Here is a 24,841-nt window from a genome sequence, read left to right on the forward strand (position 1 = left end):
AATTAGTAGAAGGGGATTGTTGTTTGGAAAGGCTAAAGTAATGACTAGCAGAAATGTGCTGCTAATGTGAAAGGAGAGGCTGGAATGACCACACAAACAGGGTGGGTCATTAAATGCAGAGCAGATTGTCTTTTTAGTTTGATAGTGTTCAAAGGACATTGTGGAATCATAACTGAATGCTGTATTGTAGTACAATGCAGTAATAAATGTATACGTAACTGACCCTGATTCAGGGAAAGGGTTGAATTCATCTATATGGAGACGTAAGCTTAGGCATATAAAACAAAGAAGGATGCTCATTCAGTGTAGTGAATAGATTTGGATGCTTCATTTACTTGGAAAAATGGTCTTCTCTTAAAATAGTATGAAGAAAAGATATTTTGTTGATGAGGCAAATAAGGGTTAGTGTATAGAATTCCCCAGTCCAGCTCATGCCTGATTTTGTATGGTAGGAGCAGATGTTAACAGTATTTTTCTTTCTAGCTCCAGAAAAGTTCTGGATAAGGAATTAAACAGTTACATTTTAATACCACTTCTGATTACTAACTGGATAGTCTAGGCAAGTCATTAAATCTGTGCCTCGGTTTCTTCAGGTGTAAAACAGGAATAATAACTGTCTAGGTGTGTCTCACCATTAACTATCAGACTCTAGTGAGCTTAGATTTGTAAAAGTGCTGTGTAAATGGTAGGTTTATTATGAAAACTAAGACACTGATGCCTTTTAATCAATTGCTAAGGAAATTTCCCTCCTCAAATAGATGTCACTTCAAATATATATTTTTCACTAATGACCCCTTCTTAGGTGCATCTCTGAAAATAGATGCAAAATAGTTTCTGGGTGCAGTTTTATGGGAGAGGGTCTATCTCTTTGATCCCATTTACAAAGGATTTAAAAATGTTAGGAGTCACCTCTGAAGGTAAGTGATCCTGAAACTGTAGCTTTTAGGAACTGTTGTGTGTGTATCACGACTCCAGAGTATGGTGTTATTTCTTGAAAGCATATTGTCTACCCACCTCTATTTGTTTGGCTGCCTGGGACTGTGGAAGATACCAACAGGACGTGTAAATCTCTCTGACTCAAGACACAGCTAATCCTTTGTCGTTGTTGCTAATGTTTGTTGGCTCACTTGTCAAAAAGTAGTCCTTTAAAAAGTGTTCACAGTTTGAAATTGTTTTAATTCAGAACGAATGCTTCGAGGGTGTGCAGTAGATTCTCAGTGTTCTTTAGCCTCCCAGAAAATGACACTGATGAGTATTTGTTTTTATTTTAGAACAAAATCTTGGCATGCTGGTGTTAGTGTCATCCTTGGCTGACATGGAAAGTAAGAAGGGGAAAAGATGTTTAGATGAAATGGGTTTCATGCCTAGCCTTAAATTATTTCTTTGAAAATTTTTTTGTAAAATCATTTGAATGTGTATTTCTTCATGTAGTAACTTTATATTCTTAAGTAAAATAGTTTTTACCTTAAAGAATATTTTAGTGTATTTCAGGATGTCTGCGTATATGTTTTATTTTTCCAAGGTGTATATATACTTGTTCGTATTTTTGTCTTTCTTTAAAGTCTCATTTCCTAATACAATTTGCTTCTAATCTGTTTGAGGTACCAAAACCCAACTTTTTATTTTCACAATTGTCCCAGACTTACTTTTTCCTATAATAAACAGTCCCCACTGAAAATAACACCTTTCTTGAGTAGTTTTGTCTAAATTTTTATTCATTTAATAGCAACTGAGCTATCACAAGAGGCCAGTCAACGACTTTGTACAGCCACTGGATAGTAACTTAACTACGTTTGAACCCTTGCACTAAGCAATCAGCTGTATGATTGACTTGTTTTCATTTGGTGTCTTTTTCTGTGCGTACTTGTGCTTACAGCTTTCCAGTATTTGAGATAGAATATGGATAACTCTCACCTCCTACCTCCTCACATTTTGCTCTTTTTTTTTAAGATTTTATTTATTTATTTGACAGAGATAGAGACAGCCAGCGAGAGAGGGAACACAAGCAGGGGGAGTGGGAGAGGAAGAAGCAGGCTCATAGCGGAGGAGCCTGATGTGGGGCTCGATCCCATACCGCTGGGATCACGCCCTGAGCCGAAGGCAGACGCTTAACGGCTGTGCCACCCAGGCGCCCCCACATTTTGGTCTTTTGTACCTCCTCACCATCCCGAAAGTACTTGTTGCCTTTAATACTTTTCCTGTTTTCATTCACAGAGTAAAACAAACTGATAGTCTGTTGTTTCAGTATCCCCAATATAAAAAAAATAGTTGCATTAAAACAATTCAATACAGAATTAGAGAATTTTCCTTAACTCATTTAGGTAAATGGGAAGTAACTCCTGAAATGGGAGTTACGGATTGTGGATTTGGTTTTCTATTTGATTTTTAGGAGCAGATCAGATCACACAGCTGTCTAAAATATCTTAGGATCTCTGTGCCTTGTGCATGAATTGCCCTTAGGCCCCCAGTAAATGTTTAAACTTAATCGAATGATTGTTTTACTTCCTCAAAAGTAAAGAGCGAAATGATCCACGGTTTTCTCTTAAACTTGTAATTCAGTCTGTTGAAGTTTTCTAACACAAAGAAATGATTTGTGATTTTAAAAATATACATTAAAAGATTTGCAACTGTCTAAATATATGTCCCTGAAAGAATTTTTAAATCTGACTTATTTATGGGTTTTCAAGCAGTTAATAAATATTTGTGGTTTTTTTCCTCCTTTACCTACACGTGCTTTAAATTTAGTTGTACCCAGGTGTTAAATTTTCCCTGTTTGTATTTTATGCTCTTATTATTCTAGTTAATTTCATTATTTTGCCAGGAGGTACTGGGTTTTAAGCAATGTCAAAATGTCAACTTCAAAACCAGGTTTTAAAGTGTTTTCTCCCTCCTGTCTGGTTCCCTAGTTCAAAGATTTTTTTGTGTGCTTTGTTTTTTTCTCTTATAAATTTAAAGGATTCAAAAAGAGTTTGTTATATATAGTTGGGTTGTAGAAGTGAGCTTTCATCAGGGTCTTTAATTTATGTGACTGTGCTTACAGTAAATTATTTTAAGCTTTAAAGACACTTTTCTTACAGGAAATTATTTTTATGACTATGCTTAGAGCAAATTATTTTAAGCTGTAAAGATACTTTTCTTTCCTTGGCACTGGTAGAACTGGAACCTTTCTGGATCCTATTCCAAATAGAGATGTTCGGTGTAAGTAGTACATTCCTCAGGGGGCATGGTTTAGTCTTACCTGTTGTGACCATAGACTGTGGCATAGTGTTTTCAGTTGAATATGTGATCCTAGCTGCTGTTAAAGTAGTTGCTATAGTAAACATTGAAAATTCTTTTAGCATTAGATATTTACACCCTGAATATTACAAGGACAACATGGGCAATAATCATAACTCCATTTAAGTACAGTAGATGTCTAAACTTTCATCTTGAAGTGTTTCCAAAACTATTTGGTTAGGAGAGTTATGTAGTTTTATGTAGTTCTTTTGCAGATGACAAAATATAAATGGTGTGATAATAGCAAAAAAGAAAAAGTTTTCTGAAGAATCCAAAGAACATTTTGACTATAAATGGACACTGTAGTTTGTGTTTTCATCTTAGTATTATGTAATAACTAGCTTTTACTTAAAATTCACACCATTAAGTCTTCAGTGGAAGGAATATAGTAAAGAAAACTGTTTTCCTATTTCCCTTCTTTTATTCTCAGTATTCAATGATTACAAATAGGCAGTCTTTGAGAGTAATTTTAGTACATTTTATGGATTGAATTATTCTCCATAAATTATATCTGGGTTATATATATCTTTAAGTAAAGAATAAAATTATCTGAACTAGATAATCTAAAACTAGAGAGAATGTGTATAAGTTCCTTAATGAAGTTAACCTGTAAGTTGACCAGTAGTTTGTTATACTAGAATAGAAATCTTCAGTATATGGTCACAAAATGTCTTAATTTTGTGTGATTTTAAATTCCATAACCTGAGTTAACCTTGCTGATGTCTAAGAGCCATTAACAGGAATACCAGTCACTCATCTAAGTTTGCCTATCTCCCTGCAAGTAGCTTGTGTGCTTTGTTTTATCCTTTATCCAATGACTGCCCTGCTAGTATGTTTTCTCCTTTGTGACAGTGCTGGTTGTAGTTTCCTTTTATTGAGGTCACAGTTGTCGGGTACGCTAAGCACACAATATGCTTTGTAGATTAGGCGCCTTTGAATTTCTAGATCAGCACAGCCCAGTACAACTTTCTGTGATGTTGGAAATATTCTGTGTTTGTATTGCCTCACTAGGCATGCACTTACTGAGCACTTGCAATGTGGTTCATGAATCTGATAAACTGAATTTTTAATTTTATTTAATTTTAATTACGTTTAAATAGCCACATATGGCTAGTGGCTACCATGTTGGACAACACAGGTCTAGATGACCAGGTTTAATGATCATTTGTTCTCACAGGTCATATATAATTTTTGCATACGTGAGCACTCACAAGTAACCCTTTTCACGTTTAAAGGAATTTTCATTATATCTTAGTAAAATGGAGAAAAAAAGAGAAAAGAAATATTAGCTCAAGGAGTCACATCCGATTTGGAGCCAAAGCCCCAAAGCCTAATTCTTACTTAGTTGCCTAACTTTAGAATGTCACTGTAGTGTATGAGCTGAAGAATAAAATATGTAAGTAAGAGTCCTATAATTTGTTACTTCTACTTCTTACTGGCAGAAGCTTGCCAAATGGGTGAAACAACTGTGTGCTTGTCATTCCTGCAATAAAAGAACACAGTGCCTACACAGGAACACCATGCCTTCTGGAGGTAGTGCATACGTTCCTAATCCTGATAGATTCATTACACAAGGAATGTTCACTGGTGCAGTCTGGGGAGGGGATAAAAAATGTAAACATTAAAAAGCATACATTGTTTATTAAAGTCAACATTCACATTGGTGGAAATGGCTGTAGCTAAGCAGGATAATGATTTGAGAATTAGTAACTCTGCTTTTAAAATGTCCAGAAAGCTTACAACAGAACTGAAATCTGAATATACAGCATTCTTGGATTTGTAATCCTTTTCATACTGGATAGAAAAAAAGTGTTTGGAAAGAATGCTTCTGTACTAAGTTGTTTTGTCTTTATTCATATTTGGTATGAAAATACCCTTTGTCATAGTCAAGATCATTCCTAAAATATTTAGATCACAATATTTAGATCACTAGGATACAGTTGTTTTAAATTCAATAGATAAGCATCATTTTGCATTTTGTTTTAGAAACTGAAATCAGTTAGAATGGTTTTGTAAAATTTTACATAATTCTGTTAAGCCATTGTTGTGATTTTGTCGTCATTGTGCATTTGGTTTTAGTTTGTACTTGTCATCTTGTTCATCCTTGCTTCCTAATGTTGAGGAGACCTGTGCTGGGGCGTAGAGCTGAATACAGTTTGATGGAAGCAAACTAACTTACTGTTAAGATATATCCATGCTGTCTTGAATTAAACATTTAAAAAGCTGTCAAAGTTGTGGCACAGGGCAGTGTGGGTTAAACGACTGCCTTACTCCTCAGCATCAAAAATGAAGTATTATCATTGCTTCCTTGTACTGTCCTCTGAGAAAAAGTAAAGCCCCATTCCTGTTAATTGGAACTAACAAATATTGTACTTTTGGGTTGACTTAATTAAAGGGGGGAAATAGAGCATTATGAGACTAAATTGAGGCTTTTAGAAAAAGATTTAAAGCAACAGAGATATTAAAATAGGAAATTGAGATTGAAGAGAAGGTCATGAGGCCAGATCTATTAAAAACATTATTTTTAAAGAAACAATTATCTTTAAATAAATGACATGTATGTTTTGTGTATTCCTTGATAGGATAGATTAACAGCATGTGTATGAAAACTGTTTGGCTCAACTAGGCAAGTTCCCTTTACTTAGAGGGTGGGAAGGCAGGGGAGAGGCAGGCTCAGCTGCTATTTACATCTGTGACCTAGGCGCCTATTTGACCTAAGTCTATCTTGATGCAGCAGCACAGGCCAGCGAGGAGGCAGTGTCATTTCGCCGTGAACGCAGCACATTTAGGCGCCAGGCAGTACGGCGCCGGCACAATGCAGGGAGTAACCCTACCCCTCCTACATTGCTCGTCGGATCACCCCTAAGGTATGGTATTTTAAAATTCCACCAAGCTTAGCGTGCATGTGACAAACCTCCTAACCCGTTCTGTCAGTCCCAAGAAAGCATTCAAATAGCTTTTTTTCTTCCCTGCAGTTTCTCTCCTATAGTTTTAAGTTCTCTGAGCTTTCTCTGCATGTCACCGTGAGCCTGTTGCATTCTGCATGCGTTATGTTGCACTATTTCAACAAAACGATCAGATTGGTTTAGCCAATTTTAAATAGCAAAATTACTTTAGGGCAGTTATATAAATGTAAATAGAGGCCTTAAGTCAGCTTTTTATTTTTTTTTCTGCTCCAAATTAATATTAATGCAGCATCTTTTCCCGAACATCTTGACAATTTAATAGGAACAAGTATGGACTGAGCGGTGAGCTTGTTGAGAATACAGATAACCGGCCTCGGCCTGATAAGCCAGCGTATTTATTTTATTTCACTAAAGTATGTATTTTGTATTGCTTAAAAATTGGTGTCCTTTATTTCATAATCACTAGGACCTGGTAAATGACATGGAACTAAAATATTCCATTTATGGTAAAGTATGGTCAGTTGGATATATATGTATATATTTGCATATATCTATGTTGAATTTCTCAACTTCTGTATAGTACTGAAGAAAAACATTTTTATTTTTCCAATACTCCTAATTAAGAAAGCATCTATTTATAATATTGGGAATGTTTTCCATTAAAATTTTAGTGTTTTATTCTCAAGTATGTTTTATGAGACAAAAGATTTGTCCTTTATTTTACAAATACAAATATGGACAGAAATGTTTTACATGCGCTTGCTTAAGCAGTGCATATGTTATACCATATACTTTTATTAATCTCTGTGTTGAAAAACACCATTACCAAATTATTTCCCTACATTTTAATTTGAAATTCAAAAGGAAGAGCATTTGATGACATAACTGCTGTTGAATGCACGGTAGATTAAAAGAGCCAGAACTCTTTCCTTGGTAAAATCTTGTTCTTGAGAGTAACAAAATGTTTACTTGTATATTCCCCTGGGATTTAAGACTTGCTTATTTTTCTGGATTTTACATTACAATCAGGAACTTCCTAATTAATCCTGCAGTAATACATAATTCTGTAAAAGTAGGGTGAATTAGTTAAACCAACATTTACAATATAAAAATGGGAAGGCACCAGTTAAAAAAAACACTTGGACTAGAAACCTTTTCTGAGCACTGTTGATTTTTGTGAACACTCCTCTTCTCTGTGCCCTTCACCTCCTTTCCTTTGCTCCCTGAAGTAATTTTTCCTTCTGCTGCTGGATTGGTGGTCTAGTCCCAACCTGCAGAAAGAGCTCAGCATTTCATTTTACTTTTTGTTTTGTTTTTTCTAACCGCTTCATTTTGCCCCTTGAATAATACTTGCCACAGACATGTTTGCTTTCTTACTCCATATTGATATTTTTTAATCCTTTTTTAAACTTTCTCCTTTTAGTCTTTACAAATCCGTTCATTCTTTGCCACAAATGAGCCTGCTGGATCCCACTCACCAAACAAATGCAGACAAATTACTTTTTTTCTTTGCCTGGTGGAATATTAAAGAGCTATGTTCTAACTAGCCAATTCTGTAGAATTTTGTAGGGTTTTAAATACATCATCATTCAACTGAGGATGGGTATGAAGCTAAAGGGCTCACATTAGAAGTTTTCAAAGGTAGTCTAGTAGTCAGCATGTAGATTTTGTTAAGGTTCCCAGATATTTCCAGTATAAAGTTTGCATGTATCTTAAATAGGCTGACTTCATCATGAATGATATAAGATAAAATTTAGCTTAGAGGCATTAGGAGAAATACCAATTTGATAAAATCTTTTTTTAATTGCAAAAAAATTTAGGTAGAGAATATTGGTGCTCTCAGTTTGAGTTACATAATAATCTCTTCTTTAAATATGGATGGCATGGTCATGGAAAACTTGAAAAACTTATTTGTCAAAAGAAAATGGAATAGGAGTGATAATAATTTAATTACAATTATGTAAATACCAGTAAAATGTACTTATTTTAAACTTTAATGAATAGTTTAAGTAATTGACAATCAAAAGCAACTTGGTAAAATATAGGTCTCCAAGGATTGTGAGTGAATCAAATTTCTTCACAAAGGGAATTTGCATTTTTTAAAAATAATTGTTAGAATGTCCTATTTCAGAATTATTTTAAAAGTGGTTTTTTTTCATTAAGTTAGCCTTGTACATAGGTTTTATAGTTCTTCTCAGTTCTTCTCAGTTACTAGAGATAAAAGCAAAGATTATTATTTAAAAATGTTATGAAACTAAAAAAAATATTATGAAACTAAGAGTTCCATATTTATCTATTTTTATCAACCCAAATACGGTATCTTTTAGAACTCTAATTAATGGACTGGAATGAAAAGAAATTAGTTCATTTGGGGGAAGGGAAAAAAGCTTTATTGTATTCCTAGGTTTATTTTTTTAAGTATTATAAGATTGAAAGATCTGTAATTAAATAAGATCATAGTAGTAATAACAGTCCATGGTTAGAAATTCATAAGGATCATTTTGTGGTGCTCAGGAATAAATCCACCAAATATTTGTTGTTTGTGTACTGTGTTCAAAACAATCTTCTGAGTATTCTCTGGAATTTGGAGATTCATAAGAATAATGCAATCATACTCTTAAAGAGTTTATTATTTAGTTGTGGAGACACAAAAACAGGTAGAAAATATTGGCAGAGTGTGTCAAATACTAAATAAGTGGTACAGAGGAAGGAAAGACTAAGACAAGCTATATTTTTTCTGCTGTTTAAATTGGAAGTGTTAATTAGTAAGATTGCACATCAGTGATGCTATTGATAGCCATTAGTTAGACCTAAATTTCTACCTTTCCTTTTGCTATGTTGTAAAATAGTTTCTCCTTTTTCTCAAACTGGTAGTTTTGATATATAATTGGTACTTTAAAAAGTAACTAGTTCCTGTGAGTTATTAGTTAGGTACAGTACAACCCACCAGGAGTAGTTTTCCTACCAACTTCTGCAAAAACGACAGGCTTTTTTGTTGTTGAAGGATTCTGAAAACAGGAATTCGAGGGACATAACATTTGTAACTAGCTTTTGATGTTCCAAAAATTTGATGGCCACATAGATTTTCACTCGTTTCCTTGGTTTCTTTATTCTGGAATTGATTTCCATGCATTGCCCGATATTTTGAAAACCTTTTTGTATATTTGGATACATTGAGGATTATTGTATTCTCAAATGTGTTCACATTAAAATACATCTGTCATATAGTATCTTTGTTTTTGCCTTTTAAAACAAAAAAGGATCGAAAAATTTGTTGAGCACGTATTGTATAAAATTCTTAATGTCTTCTGAGTCAGAAGGAACCTAGTACTTGAACTGCTTGAACATTTTATTCGCCAGAATTTTCTCCCTTGTGAAATTTGGTCATATTTGTAAGGTTTGTGGATAACTTTAGATAGATTTTGAGGATGAGTAACAGACTTATTATGTATGTATAGAAGATACAACCATATTTGATTATATTAGGTCCCAAGATCATCTCTTGGTTTATGTTGATTGTACAAAGATTCTACTCCAAAGAAGTTATTAAATGAATGCTTTCATAGTTATGGCTTACAAAAATAATGCAAGTAGGCATCGATAAGTCAACATTGTGTAGACTTGGTTTTTTCTTGTGTTCTGTACATTCTTCTGCTCTACTTAGAGTGTATACTTTTCTTTGGCTGTAAAAGAAGCTGAAATATGAATGTTCCAGGTAGTGATGGTTAATAGAACTTTCTGTGGTGGTGATACTATCTATGTAATTCACACTGTCCAGTGTGGTGGACACTTGTAACTAACTTCTGCCCACTCTGGTAGCTTTTAGCTGTGGCAGCTGCTAGCTGCTTTATGTGGCTGTTGAGCACTTGCAATGTGCTTAGCGGGACTGAGAAACTAAAATTTGCCTTTAGATGGTCACATGTGGTTACCTTATCAGACAGTGTAATTCCAGAGTGGATTCTGTTGCTATAACCACAGCCTTAAGCAACATAAGCAATATTTTCTAGTCTTTTATTACATGGTTACTTCAAATTACAGCTCTTTTCACAGTCTATGCAGATGAGTTTGTTTTATAGGCATCAGAGAAACCATTGCATTGAATTTAAAACATTAGGAAGAAGTTGATACTCAAGAATTGTCAAAGTACTGAATGAGGCCATCTTAAGCAGCGTTTTTCTTTTTCTTTTTTTTTTCCTAAAAGGTCTAATTTAATAACTGCAGTTATTTTGATATCTTGTAGAGAATGACATATAATAATTATACTGAAAATGTTTCCATGAGTTTTGTCACTTTAAATTTGAGTTTTATACTAAGAACATAAAAATTCATAGTATTTTAAAATAAACGTCTAAAATATAAAATGAGTTAATATAATACAGTTTCTTATAGATTGTTAAATATTTAGATGATTTTTATAAATAATTTTAATAAATGACAAACTTAAAATACTAAGTATTTTTAAAATTCTGTGAGATTTTAAAAAAGAATCTAATATCCCTTGAGAATTACTGGTTTCCATATTACTTCCAAGATTTTTCTAAAATGTGTCTCCTTGTTAATGAAACATTGAAATGAATCGGAGAAGGTTGTAACACATATATAGAGCCTGTGGCCTTCTTTAAAAAATATGTAGGCTTTTCATAGAAAAAAAATACTTTATAAATTAATCACACTTCCATCATCCTAGCATCATTCATATTTCACTTGGTTGAGTCGATGTTTGTTACTCTGTTTCTCTTGCACTAGTCTGTGATTTTCTTTTGATTCAGAATTGTCATCTTGGTTGCATTTGATAAAGATTCTTTAGTTTTCAAGTGCATAAAAACTTTTATTGTGAATTCGAGATGCCAGAATATTTGAAAGCACAATTCTAGAATTATTAAAAAGGTTATAAATAAAAGTGCACATTTAAACTGAAAAAGAGGATTTATCTATCGGGGACCAGCTACAGCCCACATAGATTTAACGCGCTTGTGTTTCTGTGCTGCTTTCTTTGTCCTTGTTCTAGGATTTTGTTGGCTTGTAACAGATTGATTAGCTTACGTATACATTAGATGTTTGCTGTGTTTATCACTATGAATCAGATTTTTAAGGACCAGAAGATTTAAGAGAGTAGTAATCTGTGTATTTTACAAAGTTTGTTAGCTCTTTCTTAGGTTACACTGAAAAAATCGGGTTACAGTTTGAAATCCGTTTTCTATAATGACTTCATTCTAGCTATTGTTTTTTCTTTTCTTCCCTGTAATGTCTCCCCAATCCATGTTTTTTCCTAGCCTTCAAGATGGTCAGCAAGGCCAGCAGTCCACAGCCCAGGTCAAAGTCCAGTCCCGCCCCCCTTCCCAGGCTGCAGTGCTCAGTGCTAGTGCCTCCTTGCTGGTGAGAAATGGGAGTATCCACTTAGAAGCCTCACATGACAATGCATCTGCTGTAGGCGGCAGCAGTTTGCACGATGAACTTGGTATGCAGGCCTTATGTAATCTTGGTGATAACAAAACTATAATGCAGCACATAATGGGTAACAATGATTGCTCTTCTTTTGTGAGATAGCTTTACTTGGAACTGTGCATAAGAGCACTTTTTATAGGACATGACCTATGTGTGAGGAAAATTTGACTTGCTTTCCCATTTTCTGTTTTTCTCTCAACATTTATTCTGCATTTTGTTTTGAGCATGTCTATTACTGATAGGTAGTTGAAAGTATTAATAAATGTTCATGTTTTAGTGCTCTCTTACAATGATTCGGGCAGTTCTGTTATTCCTTGGCACTTATACCGTGAGGGGAAATGTTGATGTTTTAAAAGTTATTTTGATTAAACCTTAAGTTCTTTGAATGCACTGAATGTGCTGCAGGAAAGGCATAAATACTTTCTAGTGGTATATTACTATAGAATCTTTCTTTTGGGTATTCTGTATTTCACTTCAGTGTCTGTCACCTGAAATAGACTAACGATAATCCTAAATGCAGTACTCTGAGGGTGCCGTGGCTCTATACTACTATCGATAACTTCCTCAGGGTTTTTCTTTTTCCTGTTAATATAAGTTATTAATATCCACTCAAATACCTGTTTTGTACCTTAAAGACAGAATTTATTACTGCTTTGGTCTTCTGTTTCTCTGTATAATCCATCTTTCTTGTGTTCAGAATGCAGATTAATAACAATTTAAGTAAGTACAATGAAGAAAATTTTATTAAAAAGCACACAATTGAAAGCATTACATTTGCTCACTGTGATTTTGTTTATCCATGTATATAACTGTTTGCTTTATAAAGATGATAATCCACTTGACACTTTGGCTAGAAGGTTGTGTGGTGTAAGGAGCCCGGTTTCATGTGCTATTTGTTGACTCTTCCCATTTTGGAAAAATCCTTATTAGTTCCAGAGATTTAACAAGTATTAGATAAGCATATTGATGAAAATAATTGTCTTTAGCAAACCTTACAGAAACTTGAAAATGGTCACTAATTATAACAGCGTATATAGTGATTTCTAAATAAAAAAAGAAGGCAACAAAACATTTAAATTTTAGAGTGCTTTTGTGTTTGCGTTTGTAATTTGAAAAAGCAGGGGGGTTTATTAAGAGGGTCCTCAGTTTAGTTACTTGCTTTGAGTTAAAATAGTGATATTTTTTTTAGGCACAAGTATATTCAATTAATGTCTTTCAATCACTATTTCTCTCAGGTTAACTCCAAAGTCTTTGGAACAGAGGATTTGTCAATTTGTGCATAAAAATTACAGTGACCATCACCATTGCCCATTGGGTCTGTGGTAGCAGATTTGCTAAAATAAAAGGCTTAATTTTGATCCATTTTGGATTTTTAGACTTCCGTCAGATCAAGCATAAAGTGATGCAGTAGATGATTTTCCTCTATGAAAACCTAATTTGCTCGAAAAACTTGCTAAGAGAGCCTTCATTTTTAAATCCCTTCCTTAATCCACTTGCATATTGTTGAAAATATGTACATATGAACTCTCTACACAGTTCTGAAGATGAAGTCTGGAGGTGACTTTAGCATCTGTGGGTGTATATTCAGGATGCTGTCTAGAAATTTGGATTTTTTTCTTACCTGCCTTCTGGTAGCTAGTTAGTGACCTGTGGTAGTTGGATGCTGCCAAATTGAATGTATTGTGATAATGAGCACAAAACAAGCAATAGTGAACCTGTTCCATAGCAAATGAAGTTGGCCAAAAAAGATGTTGGAAATGGGCTGCAGTTGAACTTAAAGGAATTGGTAGAGACACTGATTTTTATAATATATTCCACTAGAATATTTGTGTTGCGTTGTTTAATTTCTACATGATTATAATTACGGTGGTAAGATAATTTTGAGTAAATGAATTTGGGGACTCAGATATTAGAGTTAGTCATGATATTGGGGCACCTGAGTGGCTCAGTTGGTTAAGTGTCTGCCTTCTGCTCAGGTCCTGTTCCCAGAGTCCTGGGACTGAGCCCCACATCGGGCTCCCTGCTCAAGGGGGAATCTGCTCCTCCTTCTGCCCCTCACCCCGCTCATGCTCTCTCTGTCTCATTCTCTCTCTCTCAAATAAATAAAATCTTAATAAAGTTAGTCATGATATTCCAAAAAGTATGGAATATTTAGAAAGGATTGTTTCCAAATTTAGCTTCTTCAGTTGAAAATTTTTTAAATGTACAATATTTACATGTGAAAATGTGTTACATATATATATAACACATTTGTATAAAACAAATATATATACATTCATACGTATGTATGTTTGAGTGCATATAAATGTTTGCATCTGTACACATGTATAGATTATAATTGGTTGTTTAAGCAGAGATATAGCTTTTTTGGATTAAAGGAAACTTGTAACCAGGCACTGTTTAATTCTAAGCCTACGTAGTTTTCCTTAACTGTTCTCTACATCTTTGCTTTGTGGTGTCATACTAGATAACCACATCCATTTCCTATATTACACCCTGAGAATCCTTATTTTTCTGTTGAATTTTTACTAGCATTTCAAGGTTGCCAGGTAACATTAGACATGGTGAAAAAATTCACTGAAGATGCTATTTTATGGGTTTTATTAGCTTTTTCAGCAGAAGAGAATGTATTTTCATCGTACATACTCAGCAGGCATAATTGTTAATCGTGATTAATTTTAAAAACTGATTTATATAACTTAGAACCTGATTGGAAAAATTTGGGTGATTTTCTTTCCTATTTATAGACTTCATTTCCATGCAAAAAAAAAAAAGGTTCAAATAATGTAAGTGATAGATAAGTTTTGAAGTTAACATCTTTAAAAAAGGCAATTACTATCTAAGAATTTCTCAAGTCCTTCAATGTAGCATACTACTTTTTTTTTAAAGCCACATCTTAAAGGTTAATTTCCTTCTCAAGAGTCTCCTAATGGACTCATTTGTTTGCAGTTGATTTCCTGCTATATTCTGAATTAAATTGCAGTTACACTTAATAAAACAAGCTGTGCTTAGTGCCCAGATGAATCACAGGGGAGACTGAATTTGGGTAGCTTTAAAGTTCTGTTTTCTATTAAGCTTTTCCTATAAAGCTTGGCAATCACTTCTCAATTTTTATGTTAAATCTCAGCTTCCTCTTGTAAATTAAGATGAATAAATTGAGATAATGATGCCTGTATAGTTGATAATTAAACTCTTAAGATGTAGCTCATCTCAGAGGAAATGTTCTAGATAAGGTCTGGTAAAGCAGGAAAATTTACGAGTTTTGTTTTGTTTTTTTCTGTGTATGAAATTAGTGGTGGTCAATGGTGAGGATATGCTTTGAAAAAGTATAAAATTACATAAAATTTTCGTGTAAAAAATAAGCTGTTACAGACAAGAAATGAGGACAAGTTTATATCTATGCTTAAAATATACGTAAATATCATAGGTGGTATTCCTCTGATGAATTTAAGACTTTCTTAATTTCATTAATGCATTAGAGGCTTAAGAAGTGGTGTGTGAATTGATTTTTTCTAAGGTTTTTTTTTGTTTCATTACCTTGCAAGGATTGACAAAGAAGGTATTCTTTGAGATAATCTGCTTTACTACAAAGTTTATTAACTCGAAAATGTGGTCAGCTCTAGAAAAAGTCTTAAATCTGGCAGCACCCTATTGCCCTTTTTATTCAGAGGTTTATAACAGCTATGCATTATTAAGCAGAAATATGATTTGGAGGCTTTTAAATTTTTAAATTTTTTACTTTAGGGAGCAGGGGCTCTATAATACTTTCAGTGATTTTTATTAGAGTTAGTCTTGGAGTTTAAAAACTGATATAATATATATATTATGTGCTATCCTTAGCATTTTGTGGTACATTATAGGCACTTTTCCCTGTTACTGTAAATACAGAGTTCTGAGTGTATACTTCTGTGCCCTATGTTACAGCATTCATCTCAGCAAAAAGTTAGATTCTTTTTGCAGCAATTTTGATCATGACCTTTATTGTTCTTTATTGTTATTTTTGAATACAAAAAATACTGAATTCTGTCTTATTTTGGGGCGGAGTACAACACAAAGTATATACAAATGAAAGTAAACGTTTTTATTGAAGCAGTAAAAATCCTTTGTTATAGCTAAAAGGAGGAAGTGTTAATGGGTTTGCGGATGTATTCTTCCTTTTGATAAAATTAGGATGTGCTTTTCCCATTCTTATAACAGAAATGCAAGTTTAGAAATATTAGAAAATATAATGAAAAGTAAATCATCTGTAATTTCATCACTTAGAGATATTTGCTATTGAAATTTTATGATTTTTTCTTTCCTGTCTTTTTTAATGCATACATTTATATACTTTTCTGAAACGAAATTGGGGTCATGATGTGTGACTTTTGTACTACTGTATGAGTTTTGTATCTTTTTTCACTTAGCACATGTGTTATTTACTCATGTTATTAATTGTTCTTTAACTTGTTCGTAGGTGATGGCATAATATTTTATCTCTTAAATCTCCATGAAAGGCAGTATAGCGTAATGGACTCTAGAGTCAGGCTTCACAGCTTCCAGTCCACTCTCTACTACTTACGAGCTGTGTGACCTTGGTCAAGTTATTTTCTCTCCCAGTGCATCAGTTTCCTCATTTATCAAAGGCTCAGTAATAATAATACTTCATCGGTTTATAGTGAGGACTGTATCTATTAGAATGTGCAAAGCAATCAGAATAGTGCCTAGCAATAATAAGTCAATTACATAAATAATCATTGCTATCATTGTTATTAATGTTATTTTTAATCATTATTTAACCAGTTAACCCCATTATTAGTCTTCAAGATGATTCCTGATATTTCCTGTTGTAGTAAACACTGTGCTGAACATCCTTTACATAACCCTTTCTGTATAGCTGTGGTATTTCCTTAGGGTAAATATGGTGAAGGGAATCATCAAGGGGAATAAACATTATTGGGGCTTTGACGTATACTGTCAATTGCTTTATGGAACCTTATCCCAGTTTACACTCTGGCAGGATTTGGTAGTGTCTGTTTTATCCCCCCAAATATTATAAATGAAAAGTAAACCTAGATAAACTTTATCTGCTTTAACCTCATCCCCTGGACAATGCTCAGAAGTTTGTCACTATTACTGTGGAAAGACTTCTAGTATTTTATTTTCAAAAGTTCTGGATGCCTAAACTGCTCTAGGAGTTTTCAGAAGATAACAAGGGGGGCGCCTGGGTGGCACAGCGGTTAAGCGTCTGCCTTTGGCTCAGGGCGTGATCCCAGCGTTGTGGGGTCGAGCTCCACATCGGGCTCCTCTGCTGTGAGCCTGCTTCTTCCTCTCCCACTCCCCCTGCTTGTGTTCCCTCTCTCTGGCTGTCTCTATCTCTGTCGAATAAATAAAAAATAAAATCTTTAAAAAAAAAAAAAAGATAACAAGGACTGGTTGAGATATCCAGTTTGTTTCTTGCTTGTCTCTGTTGTAAAGAAGTCACTGAAGTACTAGACTTAGATTATCTACTTTCTAACATTAACATTTTTAAGATCCTAAGTTAAATTTGGTTAATGTATGCATTAACTGAAATATAGGTTGGTTTTTTTGGTAGAGGACACCCTTCCCCAACCCCTCACCAATCAGTGACTGAAATAAAAGAGAAGTTTACATGTCTCTCAGTTTAATGGGAGCTGTCCTCAGCGGATGGGTTTGTTCCATTAATCTTCCACATGTGGCATCCCTCCTGGTCCATGGTGACTGGTCCAATTGTTGACAATTATCTGAAAAACAGGAAGTGTTGTCAAAAAATGTAAGGATAGCCTGTATCTTTCACATTGTGACTTGAGATGTGTGCCTGTCACTTTCTCCCACCTCCTGTGGGTCCATACTAGTCACATGGCAACTTCTAGCTGCAGGAGAGGCTAGCTAGGAAATGTCTCTAACTAGGTGGACATAGGCCCAGCTGAGATTCAGTGAGGGGAAGGTCATATTATGGAAAGGAAAAGGAGAGGAGGTCTTTGCCACAATAAGCACTTCAAATCAGTAAGATAAAGATTAATAACTAGAGAAGTTAAGAGTATAAAAAATACAAGTGGTTTGCATCATAGGCAAACAGTTCAGCTTTACTCATAATTTTTTAAATTGCAAATTAAAAACAAGGTTGCGATCTTTTTCATCTTTGAATGTGTAGTGTCTATTATTGGAAAAGGTCTGAAGATTGAACGCTTTTGGAGGGCAGTTCAGAACTATAGACCAAAAATGTCGATTGATTTTAATCTACAGATTTTACAAACTGGCAAAGATATATGTACATGAATATTCATTGTAGCATTGTTTGTAATTTTGAAAAACTTTAAACAATCTAAATGTCTGTTAATAGAGAACCCCTAAAAGAAATGATAGTACATAAACATAGTATAATGCTTAGAACTTGATACATCTTTATTATTGACAAGAAAAGTTAAGCTAGTTAGTAAGCAAAAGAAGTAAATTTTAGAAAGTGTATATAAGGAGAGGGATCCAGTTGTCTTTGTACATAAAAATTATTCAGGAGAACACAGTGGCTGTCTCTGGGGAGTGGGGAACTTTTCTTCATTTTATATACTACTTTTTAATCTGATGATGCATAGTATTTTTAAAAATGGAACAAAAAACAGAAAATAACTATCACTTACTCTCCAAAATCTTGATTTGTATTTTGTAGGAATTCCGCTGGCTACATGCTGTCTCATACTTATCCATCTGTTTAGGCTCTTACCTGAGTAGTCGTTTTTTTCTTTTTTGTTTTTAAATCAATTTTATTGATATATAATTTAGGTATGATAAATTGCATCCATTTAACTTGTACAACTGGATGAGTTGTAACAGATACGCACACCTCTGAAATACTGCAGTGGTGATACAGAACATTTCCATCATCTTCAAAAGATTCTTTGTTGCCCCCGTTGCAGTCCATCCCTCCTCTGCCCCCACCAGAGGCAGCCACTGCATCCTTTATGTCATTACGGTTTTCCCTCTTCTAGGAGTTCATATAAATGCAGTCATGATGTGGCCATTTGCACCTAATGTGATGCTTTTGAGTTCGTGTTGCATGGGTTAGTTTACTCTTTTTTGTGCTGAGTATTATTCCATCGTATAAGTATATATATATATAGTGTATCCATTCATCTGAGAGACATTTGTATTGTTTCCAGGTTTTGGCCATTGTTAATAAAACTTAACTGTTTTCAAAAGTGGTTTTATGTTCTCACCAGCAGTGTATGTGAATTGTGCTTGTTCCCGTTCTTGTCCCCGTTTGTTATTGTTGGCCTTTAAAATTTTGGCCCTGATGGTCATATCTTATTGTGGTTTTAATTTGCATTTCTCTTATGAGTAAGGATGATGGGCATCTTTTGATGTGTTAATTGGTTATACATATATTTTCTTTTGTGAAGTGTGTCCAGATCTTTTGCTCACTTTCAAAATTGGGTTGTTTTATTATGGAGGTGTCAGGTTTTTTTGATATTTTAATTACGCTGGGATCACGCCCTGAGCTGAAGGCAGACGCTTAACCGCTGTGCCACCCAGGCGCCCCTTATTGTGGTTTTAATTTGCATTTCTCTTATGAGTAAGGATGATGGGCATCTTTTGATGTGTTAATTGGTTATACATATATTTTCTTTTGTGAAGTGTGTCCAGATCTTTTGCTCACTTTCAAAATTGGGTTGTTTTATTATGGAGGTGTCAGGTTTTTTTGATATTTTAGATATAATTTGTCAGATACAAATTACAAATATTTTCTCCCATTCTGTGTCTTGCTTTTTTGTTACCTGATCATTTATAATGTTGTCAGTATCGTTGTCATGTTGTAAATTTTACCAAGATAAGGAGGACATCCCTTTGAAAGAAAAATGTGAGCAGATGATGAAATCATAGCAGAATATGAACTTGTACATTCACTTTTGGAAGGTTCACCTGATCCTGGGGATTAGGCAGTGAGAGTGGAGATTTAATCAATTAAGGCATGTGATGTTGAGTCAGAACTAGAGGACAATGGCCATGTCAGTAAAATTTAATCATTAATAAATCTATTTTACTGTTGCCAAGCAGTAGAGACCTCTGTCTTTCTTTACCAGTCCTCAGAGGCTCTTTCTTCTCATACCTGCTCTTTTCCTTATTCTTCTCTTGTTTGAAAAACCTAGCACAGTCTTGAACATCCCAGGAAGAAGGACTGGTTCTCAGTATTGAAACTTTTAATTACAAGTAGCCTCATGTCTTGATTACCATAGTAGTACAATAGTTAAAAAGGTTTTAGAAGCCTAAGGCTTTTGGTCCAGGACAGGGGTTGACAAACTATGGCCTGTGGGGTTAATCCATTCAGCTTGATGCTTATTTTTATAAATGAAGTAAAATAAATATATGTTACGTGTTTTCTGTGGCTGCTTTCATGCTGCAATGGCAGTCTTGAATTGTTGCATCTGACCATCTGTCACGCACAGCCTAGAGTATTTTCTAGCCTTCTGTAGAAAAAGTTTGCTGACCCCTGGTCTGTGGAGAAACAAGTCCATTAACCCATAAGCAGAAATAAAATGAGGCCTTTCTGTCGGGTGAAAACGCATGTTTCCTCAGAGACTCACAGGTACCATTCATGATAATAACAGTGGCGCCATCCAAGAAACCAGGACTAGTCTTAAAGGTCTTGTCTTTTAAAAGTATAATAATATATTCATTGAAATAGCATTTTGAACACAATACTCCTCACGTTAGAAATAAGCACTTCTTGTAGAGTACTTAGGTTAGTCATGGAGACGTGTGTGGTCCTCCAACAGCCTTCTAGTGTATGTGCTGCTAAAGCAAGCTCATCCTCCGATACCCTTCTGAACAGCACTTTATAAAGCTGCCTCCCTTGTGTCTGGCTTTGCTCTTGTAGTCCCTGCCTGCCCTAAGAGTTAATACTAGAAAAGAGAGAACTCATTTAACAGTGTACCAGGATTAGGCTTAGAGGATGCAGAATTAACAGAACTTTAAGAGGCCTCCTTTGTTGTTGGAACTGGGAGGATTAGAAAAATCCCACAGATGATCTGTCTTAGTAACTTCTTCTTTGCAAGGTACATAGTAAGTAAAATGAATAACATCAACAATGCATTAGGCGTTTCCTAGCCGAGTGAGCAATCTTTATACAGTTTGTGCTGTGTAGCAAGGAACTTTATTAAAAGGATGAGTTAGAGGATCCCATTGATTTCTCATGCCTTTTTTCAGTGTCTTGCCAGTGTTTATTTTGCGTTTGTCTGCTGCACCATTCATAGCTTCAGGGAAATGTTTCTCAAGTGTCCTTTTCTTTAAATCAGTATCTTAATTTTACTTGTCATCCTGTTGTTCATCACTTATTTATTGACCTACGGTTATTGGAAATGCTCCTACCTAAAAAAAATGTTTTTGTGTAATGAAATGTAATTTTTTTAGGCAATAGCAATCTATCGAACATTTAAAACTGAGAAATACCAGGTACCTTAACTTTTTTTTCTTTATCTCTAGAGATGCTATCTCGTGGCCAGTACCACTGAGCCTGAAATTCCAGCCTGCAGTCTTATTTATTTTGTCAGAAAGTAACTGGTTTCTTTTAAAATAATGACAAAGCCATTCTGTTAGACATAATTAATTATGACCTGGGAGTTTGATATTATGAGATGACTTAGTTTCTAATCATAATTCATGTGAGGACACATTTCATTGATATTCTTCTCAATTTATATTAATGAGAAATCAGTACTTTTTTCCTTAATACAGAATAAAAATGGGATTATTAATTAAAGGCACATTTTACTTTGGACCTAAATGATAACTACATTATGGTTTTAATCTTAAATGAGGTATATGTAGAATTGTTGTGTATGCTAAGGGTATTTGTACAAATTTAGGATATTAATCTTTATAAACCAATGGTAATATATGATTCTTTATGTTTTGATTATTTTTGAAGATGCTTTTAGTAGATTACTATACCTTAAAATATTACTAAGTTTTTCACCGAAACCTTAAACTAAATACTTTTTAGTGTAATTTTTCCTGAGTTGTTTATCCTCTGAATAAAATTTGTTTCTTTTGAAGCAATACTAGTTGCCAAGCCAAAAGATGTAAGGGGAGACACAGAATCTATTCTTTTGGTGGATTTACATTAGGGATATAGCATGAAGCCTTAACACAATGTTAGCTTGTTCTGACCTGAGCATGTTCTTAAAGTTAGTATGTAGACAAAAGCTTCTTGGAGGGGCGGGGCGGGGGGGAGCACTGTTGAAGTCATTGCACATTAGTTAAAATTATAGCCTCCTTTTTCATAGATATATTTTATGCTTTGTTTAAACTTCTAAAATTTACAACTTGTTAGTCATTCGTTTGTAAAGAAGCATTCAGAGTTCTAGATTTATATAGTAATAAAACTATTCAGTTTTTCCAGCTTACTTTGTCTAAAGAGTTTTTTGGAGGGCATGCTTTATTTTTATGTTTCCATTTATTTAAAATGCAACTATGTTTCATAGGAGACATCTATACATAAAAGATAATACAGTTGTATAATGACTTAATGTTCTTTTACTGTTTTCCATTTCAATATTAGAAAGAATATCTTCAATTTCAGTTGCATATAAATATTTATCATATTTGTATTCCCCAAAGAGGACTTCTATTATTAAAAATCTGATACAATGCTTAATTACTCAATATATTCCAATAATTTAAATTCTATTGAATATAGTATTATTTCTAAAAATACAAATTAGGTGATATAAACACCTATGTTTATCCATTCAGTTCTTACTGGATTTCACGCATAGTAGCCAAGCCCTCCCAGCTCTTTGTTACTCTGTGATTTAGTCATTTACATGGGTTTATAATTATTCTGCATTTATGCAATCTGTGATTTTGATCAGATGTTTTTTTTTCTATTATTGTAAGCTAATTACAGTAGCAGAGCCAATTTTTCATTTTCCATTGTAACAGTGGAAAGAGCACAGCATAAAAAATTATAATTTAAAAATAATTTTGAAATTTCAGTCAAGCCAGTATTTTTGTTTAATTTTTTTCTTCACTAACAATTTCTGCAACCACCTTATCACTTCAAAAGTATTTCAGTAATACACCTAACAAGAAGCCAAATGGACAGTTTTTATTATTTCATTTTAGTTCATGAATCTGGTTTGTGTTAGAGGTGCTAAGAGTGAATGATTCATGACTAAAAGATGAGGGTGGCATGTGGGGGTGGTAAAAAGCAGAGTTTTAGATAATCCACATGCTGAATAATCCTCCCTTGAAAAACAGCAAATGAAGAAAACATTTCACAGAATGCTTTTTTCCTCATTTGTTGCAGGAGTATATTATTCTGACAAAAAAAAATGATGCCACTACAGAAAACCTCATAATCAAATATTTGCATAGTCTGACCTATAGAAAGTATTCAAATAATCTTATTTAATACTTTTCAGATTCTAATCCTTTTAAAGAATAAAGTGATTGTTGAAATGTTCTGCAATCCCTTAGTCACAGTATCAGTATATTATGGGGTCTGTTGTTATTTTTCAAGAATTTCACTTAAAGTCTTTAATGTATACTGTGTTTGCATTGTAGTCATCTAAGAGAGATCTTTCAGCCCTGCCATCTAGTTGAAATTGCTCTTAAGATTCATCATATTTATGGGGCGCCTGGGTGGCACAGCGGTTAAGCGTCTGCCTTCGGCTCAGGGTGTGATCCTGGCGTTATGGGATCGAGCCCCACATCAGGCTCCTCTGCTGGGAACCTGCTTCTTCCTCTCCCACTGCCCCTGCTTGTGTTCCCTCTCTCGCTGTCTCTATCTCTGTCAAATAAATAAAATCTTAAAAAAAAAAAAGATTCATCATATTTATAACATCAGTAAAAAATAATCAGAAGCATCCTGGAGTAGTCCCCAATGGTTGCAGTTATATACCCCATCTCATTGCCCTACTGGAAACTTTATATATTCATTTCTTTATGGTCCTTACCACTGATAGGACTACCATGAGTTGTCAAGGTGAAGAATGAATTTCAGACAGTCTCCAGATTTTCAAAATTTCACTTTCAGAAATCATTTTATCTTAGTTCATTTTAAGAGTTTTTTAAGCCTGTATTCCTTTGCAACCAGTGTAATTTCTAAACCTCTTATCAGTTTTCTAGAGATATTTGGCTACAGCAAATGGTGTTACTAAATTTTTTCATAAAGTTCTTATAGACTCATGCAATTAGTAATGTTCCTTAAATACTGCGATTTAATTGTCACCAGTGTTCCTATACTTCATTCATAGAACTTCCTTAGATCCATTTTGACACTTCATTTTTTCTTAAAAACAAACAAACATAACGGGTATTGAGGGCACTTGTTGTGATGAGCACTGGGTGTTGTATGTAAGTGATGACTCACTAAATTCTGCACCTGAAACTAATATTACACTGTATTTAAATAAACAAAAAAGGCAAAACTAAAAAATAAAACAAAAAACCCCAAAACTCTTTGACGGTAATCTCAGAAATTTGTTGTCTTGCAGTTTGAGCTATCTTAACACTTAAACAGCTTTCCAAATGCCCACTCACCACTTGCAAAGTGGTCAGGTGCCTTTTAAATAGCATTAAATTTCATTCATGTGATTGCTTCAATTGAGAATGCCCTGGGACGAGAAAGGAGGCTGGATTGCAAAGCTGACTTAAATCCCCTACTGTTAAAACCTGATTATGTATGTTGACATTTTGCCCCACGGTTCAGCATTCCTTTTCAGTTCACATCATGCTGAATTACAGGCAGATCATTGTTTTTAAAATATTTTGGAAAAAGTTTATAGTACATTTTCTTAAATTGTAATGAGTTTGAAATGTAGTGTTTCCTGATGGAAAAATTCTGAGTATTCTAATGACTTTTTAAAAAAATCATTTATTTGCTAGGTAAGTTCTCTTCTACGCTTTATGAGACTGGTGGCTGTGATATGTCACTTGTGAATCTTGAACCAGCAGCAAGAAGAGCATCTAATATCTGGTATGTGTGAAGTCATATTAGGGGAATGTATATACTTGCATATATTTACCATGTTTAAAGCTTTTAGGCCTTGAGATGGAAAGGTTGTTTTGAAAACATTTGTTCATATTGGCTTAAATAATTTGTCACTGTGCAGTAGAGTCTGAATTTATTGCTCTGGAAAAAAGAGAAAGCATTATTCATAAAAGCTGTTCTGTATTTTAAATAAGTAAAAATTCCCTGTAGATCTTATAGGGGG

The 24,841-nt window shown here is 34.1% G+C and overlaps 1 protein-coding gene across 9 annotated transcripts in view; it reads left to right on the forward strand.

Annotated features, from left to right (window-relative positions):
- Positions 1-24,841, forward strand: part of PCNX1 (pecanex 1) — a 184,014-nt gene that overhangs the window by 86,145 nt on the left and 73,028 nt on the right. For 6 of the 9 annotated variants that reach the window (XM_034642516.1, XM_019807512.2, XM_002926749.4 and 3 more), the window contains 3 exons: positions 6,011-6,143; positions 11,456-11,640; positions 24,513-24,603. In XM_034642516.1, the coding sequence (XP_034498407.1) occupies positions 6,011-6,143; positions 11,456-11,640; positions 24,513-24,603 (409 nt within the window). The remainder of the gene's footprint in view (positions 1-6,010; positions 6,144-11,455; positions 11,641-24,512; positions 24,604-24,841) is intronic. The other 3 variants (XM_019807515.2, XM_011234222.3, XM_019807513.2) reach the window with 2 other exon arrangements.

This window comes from Ailuropoda melanoleuca, chromosome 14, assembly GCF_002007445.2.
Source record: "Ailuropoda melanoleuca isolate Jingjing chromosome 14, ASM200744v2, whole genome shotgun sequence".
Lineage (NCBI taxonomy): Eukaryota > Metazoa > Chordata > Mammalia > Carnivora > Ursidae > Ailuropoda > Ailuropoda melanoleuca.